Source organism: Hylobates moloch, unplaced genomic scaffold (genome assembly GCF_009828535.3).
Source record: "Hylobates moloch isolate HMO894 unplaced genomic scaffold, HMol_V3 SCAFFOLD_71, whole genome shotgun sequence".
NCBI lineage: Eukaryota > Metazoa > Chordata > Mammalia > Primates > Hylobatidae > Hylobates > Hylobates moloch.
This window is the reverse complement of record NW_026652346.1, coordinates 317034-324801: the sequence shown is the minus strand read 5'-3', so window position 1 is coordinate 324801 and position 7768 is coordinate 317034. Positions and strand designations below refer to the sequence as shown.

Genomic DNA, 7768 nt, shown 5'->3' with positions numbered 1-7768 from the left:
GACAAAGGATGAGGTTTCTGTATTCTGGACAGTGGGAGATGAGGGAACGACAGTCGTTGGCCTTGCAGACATGCTGGAGACTGTGTACACTGAGGTGAGGTCTGTCATCATAGGTAATGAACCAGTGATGCCCACGGATGAGGGAGTGATGGTTGTTGGTTGTGAGGTAGGGATACCTGTACTCAGAGGAGATGGGATCATGGATGTAGAAGTTGCCATGGTACCGAAGGTAGCAGGAACTGAGGTGATGGCAGTTGTGTATGTGCTGGCTGTGGAGTAGATGGTTGAAGAAGTGAAGCTGGTGGTACTATGTGAGGTGGCCTTGGTGGTGGTGGTTACCAAGTTTGTGGTAGGAGTTTTGGCTGTTTCTGCAGTTGAGACCAAGGGAGAGCTGGGTGGAAGAGAGGTGGCAGTGGATGATGCCTCCGTCACAGTGGTGGGATAGGTGATTTCGGTCATGGAGTTTGTACCAGGACCAGTCGGAGAATTAGGATAGGTGGTCTCAGATGTAGTCACAGATGAGGCATTTGGAGTGGGGAGTGTGGTCACCAAGATAGATGGAGGGATTGTGTTTGTGGTGCCACTGCTGATTGCTTCTGTGCTTGGTACAGGTGTAGAAGACAGAGTCATACTGGTCAGTGATGTAAAAGAATTGGTGGTTGTGGGAGGAGAGGTCGTAGTTGTCATAGAAGTCACTGTATTTGTGGAAGTGACTGATAAAGTGATGGGAGGAGAAGTCATAGCTGTTGTGAGAGATTCTGTGGACGTGTCAGTTGTAGGAGTCAGTGTAGTGGTCTCAGGGAATGTGGCTGTAGAACTGGTGAAGGTGGTCTCACCTGTTTCTGTAGTTGCTACAGTGGTTGAAGGTGGTTCCATAGTTGTGGAAGTTGTGAATGAGGTGGTGGTAGTGGGTGACAGGGTGGATTCAGCTGTTGTGTGGAGTGTACTGATGCTGGCTGGAGGTGAGGAGATACTCTCTGTGTGAGTGGTCCCGGCACTGCTGGCAGACATGGAAGATGGAAATGAATATGTTGCTGGGAAGGTCGTCAGAATGGAACTTGTAGGAGTGCTGTGTGTACTTGCAAAAGTTGGTCTCCCACTGGGAGTAGTGGCAGAGGTCATGCTGACAAGGGATGAGGTGTCTGTATTCTGGATGCTAGGGGAAGATGGAATGACACTCGTGGACATTGCTGAGGAACTGGAAACAGTGAATGTTGATGTGAGGTCTGTTGCTATAGTCAGGAAACCGGTAGAGCCCACAGAATGGTGGGTGATAGTTGTTGGTGTTGTCGAAGGGATGTCTGTACTCAGAGAAGATGGGGTCATGGTTGTGGAAGTCACTATGGTACCTGAGGTAGAGGAAAGTGAGGAGATGGCAGTTGTGGATGTGCTGACTGTGGAGTAGATGGTTGAAGAAGAGAAGGTGGGAGTACTGTGGGAGGCAATCTCAGTGGTGGCGGTTACCAAGTTTGTCATAGGAGTCGTGGCTGTTTCTGTGGTTGGGAGAGAGGAAGAGGCGGGTGGGAGAGAAGTCTCTGTGGACAATGTACCTGTCATACTTGTGGAGTAGGTGATTTTGATGGTGGAGTCTGTGACAGTGCTGGTGGGAGAAGTAGGGTAGGTGGTCTCAGATGTAGGTGTAGACCTGGTGATGGTAGTGGGGAGTGTGGTCACCAAGGTAGATAGAGGGGTGGTGTTTGTGATACCACTGGTGATTGTTTCTGTGCTCAGGACGGGTGTGGAAGATAAAATGGTACTGGTGCGTGATGACAATGTATTAGTGGCTGTGGGCTGGGAGGCGGTCGTTGTCATAGAAGTCACTGTATTTGTGGAAGTGATGGTGGAAGTGATGGGGAAAGTTGAAGTCACTGCTGTTTTGAGAGTAGTAAATACTGGGGTTGGGGACATGGTCGTATGGATGCTTCCAGTGGGCAGGGGAGTCCTTTCTGTGGTTCTAGTTGTAGAGGAGATTGTAGTGTGGAAGGTTGTGTCTGTGGTTGACACAGAGGAGGAGGGTGTCACTGTCACTATGGGAGTTTCCCTTGCAGTGGTGGTAGAGGGAGAAGATGTCACGGCTGACGTTCCTTTCTCAGTAGAGGTCATAGGGTAAGTCCTGGTGACGGTGGTCACTGGCTTCTGTGTCACGGGAGTGGGGGTGTAAGAGCTGGTGAAGGCCACCTGTGTCGTGGTCACACAGATGGAGGTGGGGTGGGAGATGGTGATTATAAAGCTCGTTGGATACACGCATTCAGTGGTGGCCGAATAGACCAACACAGTGGGTGGAGTGGTTTCAACCTTGAAGGCAAACTTGGACGTTGGGGTGGTTGAGGTGTTGGAACTGACTGGAGAGGTGAGCAATGTTTCAGAGATGAGTGTGTCATGGGGGGAGGTAGTGAGCATCACAGGTGCATTTTCCCTGTGGCTGGGAGCAGGAGAGGTGAGCTGGGGGACACCGAGTGGCCACCCAGCCAGGTCTCTGGCGTGTGGAGAATTGCTGAGGGCAGCGCTGGCTGCTTCTGCCCTGGGGAAAGGCACTTGAGAGATGGATGTGGCCGTGGATAAAGTTCCTGCATTGGCGGCAGAGCAGAGGAATCCACTGGTAAATCCGTGGGTCATTTTGTTACATCACTCATGTAAGCTACTCACTCACCCATTTTCCAGGCAGCATCACAGAGGGCAGGGCATACCGCAGCTCAGTCCTGCATCAGAGGCAGCTTGGAGCTGGGTGCTTTGTGGTGCTGGAGCCCACTGCCTGTCTGCTCCTAGGGGAGCAGTGGAGCATGGGAGCCCTCATTCCTCACCCGGCCTTGGCCTTGTCATGGCAGGTCCTCCTGTCCTGATATAGCCGAGCTGGGCAGAGCCTCCCTGCCCTCCCTTCCCTCCTCTGGTCACACCCAGGCTCCTCCTCCCTCTGCCCCTTCCTCTCCCCCCCCTGCTACTGCCTGGAGTCCTCCCCCCCCCCCCCGCAAAAACCTTCTGCTCCCACCACTGCTTCTCCCTGCACCCTGCTGCTGTCTGGGCTGATTCCCGCTTTCAAAGAGAAAAAGAGAGAACCCAGCCATGTCCTGGCAGGGGGCGCATCACAAAAACCAGGAGACAGGGAAAGCTGCACAAAGAGGGTCAGGCGCGGTGGCTCACGCCTGTAACCCCAGCACTTTGAAAGGCCAAGGCAGGCGATCACTTGAGGTCAGGAGTTCGAGACCAGTCTGACCAACATGGTGAAACCCTTTCTCTACTAAAAGAAAACACAAAAATTAGCCGGGTGTAGTGGCGTGTACCTGTAGCTGAGGCAGGAGAATCGCTTGAACCCAGGAGGCAGACAGAGGCTGCAGTGAGCTGAGATGGCTCCACTGCACTCCAGCCTGGGTGACAGAGCAAGACTCCATCAAAACAAAAACAAAAACAAAAAAACCGCCTAGAGAACACCAAAGAGAAACAGGCTAAGCTCACATGCTAATGACTTCAAAGGGCATGGAGTGAGGACTAGGCGGCGAGGCGGAGAGACAGCATAGAAAAGGAAACTTCTAGAAAGAGCTACCTCAGCCGTCAAGCGTGATGAGTTCTGGAGACCTTAAGGCTTAGCAGTGAGTGTTCATCACACAAATAGACATATTTTTCTATAATTATTCCCTTTTGGCCACGGGATTCATTAGTTTACAAGCATGAACCCCAGCAAGTGGATTTCAACCCATTTCACAGATGGTCAGAGTTAGGATCAGAGATCCGGCTGTCGGGGGTGTCGGGGACGAGGAAGACACGCAGCCACAGCAGATGGGAAGTGGGAAGTACCCGACCTGCTACCCCTCACCTCGGGCACAGCCCATCTTGTGGCTGAGAGCTGAGGTGTCACGTCTCAGCCTAGCTCGCGGGTGCCAGGGAAGTGGAGTCAGGGATTATGAGAATCCCCAGGCTACAGCCCTTGGCTCCAGGATGTGGCCCTGGAGGTGACTGAGAAGGGGACTCATGGGCCTGTCGGCTGGGCGGCCTGGGATCGGGGATCAGAAGCAGACACTGAAGTACAGAGAAAAGAGAAGTATAGAGGAATTGCGGGGTGTTCCTGCAGGGCAGAAGAGAGAAGCCTGGGACCCCATGCCGGGTAGGCTCAGACGCACCCTTGGAAGTGAAGTGGACTCAGGAGCTCCCCGCCCCGGCCCTGGTACCAACAGCTGTGCCCAGACACATGGGCCCTGGCCGGGGTGAGAGAGTGACGGCAGAGCTGGGAAGGAGCCACTGGGGGACAAAAGGCAGAGAGGCTGAAACCAGAGGACGGAGACCAGGGGTAGAAGTTAGAGGGCTGTCAGGGAGGGAGAGGCCAGTGTGAAGGGGGCACTCAAGCTGGGGGCGTGAGGCAGGTGACAGAAGGAGTCAAGACAGGAAGGGCACTGCTCTGGGAAGATGTAAATCCCACCCTCCACCCTCCAGCTGCAGATACAGATTGGGGCTCAGCCCCTGCAACCTGCTCCGTGCTTGGTGGAGAGTGGCAGGGACCCAGTTCCCTCACTCTTTCCCAACCTCGGTTTTCCCTGCACCTGGAGCTCTGGGAGAAACCTCTCCTCGTCGCCCCCTCCCCCAATCAGGCCGTGCCTCGGTTCTCCCTGCACCCAGAGCCCCAAGCGGTGCCTTCTTATTCCCCCTCCCCAGGCCTCACAGCCACTTTCCCCTCCTCCTTCCTGGAACATCACATCAGGAGCTTTTCTCCAACCCCCTCCCGCCTCTCCCCCTTACCTGTGGCCCATGGGGAGGCCTTGAGCATCCAGAGGAGGCCAAGGAGCTCCAATAGCCGCATGGGCCCAGCGGGCAGAGGGCTGGGGCAGAACAGGCTTCAGGACCAGGACAGCGGCAGGGACGTGGCTCTGGGGGTGCACATAATGAAAGTGCTGGTTATCGGTTTTGCTGAGCCTCACCTTTGCACCGCCCCACCTCTCCCATCTTCCTCCCTTCTTCCTGCATCCGGACAGACAGACGTCAGCGCTGTGGGAAGCGGGACACGGGGGAAAATGATAGGACAAGTCCAGGAAGTGTCAGGCAGGAAGAGCTGCTATTGGCTCAGCCCCACAGCCTGCCTGGCCCACATGGAGCTCGCTGAAAGCTTCCCTTCCTCCCCGACACCCGTGGAGGGTACACCCCTTGACCGAGGGCTTGGACTCTGGAGTCTGGGCCGACTCCTGCAGCCTCTCCTTAGTTTCAATTCCTCCTGCTGGGGACACAGTGCAACCTCGCTCTTCTTCAAGCCCCTTCTGTCCCTCAGTCTGCCCCGGCTCCATCCTGCCCCCTGCAGGACCCCATAGGCCAGACAAAACCGTGGGAGTAATTAACACAGAATTCCATCTGAAGTCATTTTATTATCTGAAGAGTTGGGGCTAGGTCCCAGAAAAGGAAACATGGATGACCAAAGGAAACACTCAAAAATACTAGTCTGGGCCCGGCGCGGTGGCTCACGCCTGCATTCCCAGCACTTTGCAAGGCTGAGGGGTGTGGATCACTTGAGGTCACGAGTTCAAGACCAGCCTGGGCAACATGGCAAAACCCCATCTCTACTAATAGGCTGAGGCAGAAAAATCGCTTGAACCCAGAAGGTGGAGGTTGCAGTGAGCCGAGAGCACACCACTACACTCCAGCCTGAGCAACAGAGCGAGACTCCATCTCAAAAAAAAACTAGTTTGGACCCAGCACATTATTTGACCTATCCAGTTTGGGCAAAGGTGTGAAGAATAAACGTTCTTACCCAGCTGGTGGGTGTGTAGGTGGGTTGGGTTGTTTTAAAAGGGTAATTTGAGGATCACTTGAGGTCAGGGGTTCGAGACCAGACTGGCCAACATAGTGAAACCCCGTCTCTACTAAAAGTACAAAAATTAGCCTGGCGTGGAGTGGGCACCTGTAATCCCACCTACTTGGTAGGCTGAGGCAGGAGAATTGCTTGAACCCCGGAGGCAGAGGTTGCAATGAGCTGAGATCGTGCCTCTGCACTCCAGCCTGGGCGACAGAGCGACACTTCATTTCAAAAATAAGATAAAGTAAAACAAATGTTCTTATCCAGCTGGTGGGTGTGTAGGTGGGTTGGGTTTCTTTAAAGGGGTAATTTGGTGGCATCTATTAAAATTTTAAATTAGTGCCTTAGGACCCAACAATTTCACCCTCCATCTCTGTGTCCAAGAAGGCCTTCAAGGAAGCATTCACGAGGATGTTTATTGACTCTCAATTATGGCAATTTTGATGGAAATTGGAAACAGCCCAAACGATTGTTTCAACCCAGAAAGAAGATGGAATAGTCACCCTACAGAACACTGTGCTCAGGCCAGATTCAGTGGCTCACGCCTGTAATCCCAGCACTTTGGGAGGCCGAGGCAGGAGGATCTCTTGAGCCCAGATGTTCCAGGCCAGCCTGGGCAACATGCCAAGACCCCATCTCTAAAAAAAAGAAAAAAAAATACACAAAAAATTAGCCAGGCATAGTGGTGTGCACCTGTGGTCTCAGCTACTTGGTAGGCCAAGATGGGAGGATCACCTGAGCCCAGGAGGTCGAGGCTCCAAAGAATTATCAATATAAAATTAGGTCAGGGCCAGGCACAGTGGCTCACATCTGTCATCCCAGCACTTTGGGAGGCCAAGGTGGGTGGATCACTTGAGGTCAGGAGTTTGAGACAAGCCTGATCAACATGGCAAAACCCCATCTCTACTAAAAATACAAAGATTAGCCAAGCGTGGTAGTGCATTCCTGTAATCCCAGCTACTCAGGAGGCTGAGGCAGGAGAATTGCTTGAACCCAGGGGGTGAGGGTTGTAGTAAGCCAAGATCACACCACTGCACTCTGGCCTGGGTGACAGAGTGAGACTCCGTCTCAAAAAAAAAAAATTATAAAATAAAATTAGGTCAGACCAGACACAGTAGCTCACACCTGTAATCCCAACACTTTGAGAGGTCGAGGCGGGAGAATCACTTGAGGCTAGGAGTTCAAGACCACCCCGGGCTAATATAGCGAGAACCATCTCTACAAAAAAAAAGATAAAAAGAAAAATAGATCTAAATAGGTCTAACCATCGCTAACGGAAGAAGCTTTGCAGAGAGAAACTGCAGCTCTTCCCCTTCCCAGCAGGCCCGAGGGACAGGATTGCAAAGGCAGCCAGCGAACTCACCGAGGCCAGGCCCACTGGGAGATCTTCATGTGGGGCTGTGCCTCTCATGTCTCCTGGGGGACCTCATCCTTATCGAGAGTCACTGAACGGACCCTAAATAAGAGGCACTGTGAATACCCACCAAGTGACACTGCCTGCGCATCAGTTGTGCAAATGGCTGCACCAAAATCCAGGGGACACATTGTATAGCCCTGGCCTCAGGGTGTGTGGTCAAGTTGAGGAAGTGAGCAAAGAAATGAAAAGCTAAAGAGTCCAAATGAGGCGGAGCTCAGAGCCCGACAATGACACCATTGGTGGTAACTCAGGGGAGGGGCCGACAGGGAGCAGGGCTACTCCACTTCGATCTCTTAATACATTTGATCAATTTGCCCAGCATGAAGATACTCGTTTGCGAAAAGTTTTGTTGTTTTTCAGAGCAGTCTCTGTGGAAACCGCTGAAGCCACGTGGTCAAGCACCACAGCCAGCCAAGACGCTGCAAACCAAGCTGGAGGTTTCGGGGGTTTCCAGCCCTTTTTTTTTTTTTTTTAAAGTATCAAACACCATAAAATTCCCATCACTGTTCTGGAGACACAGACGTAAATGGAGAATGGATCCCTGTTGTAAGTAAAGATCACCAGGCTCCCGGGGAGATGGA

The 7768-nt window shown here is 52.8% G+C and overlaps 1 protein-coding gene across 1 annotated transcript; it reads right to left on the bottom strand.

The window, feature by feature from the left end:
* On the bottom strand, positions 1–3303 carry LOC131382577 (mucin-3A-like; the record flags this gene model as incomplete). The annotated part of the gene is made up of 2 exons (XM_058434872.1): positions 3279–3303; positions 1–2567 (listed from the first exon to the last, which is right to left on the bottom strand). A coding segment is annotated over exon 2 (2400 nt), but the record flags the coding sequence as incomplete, so codon positions are not given.
* Between the last annotated feature and the right edge of the window lie 4465 nt (positions 3304–7768).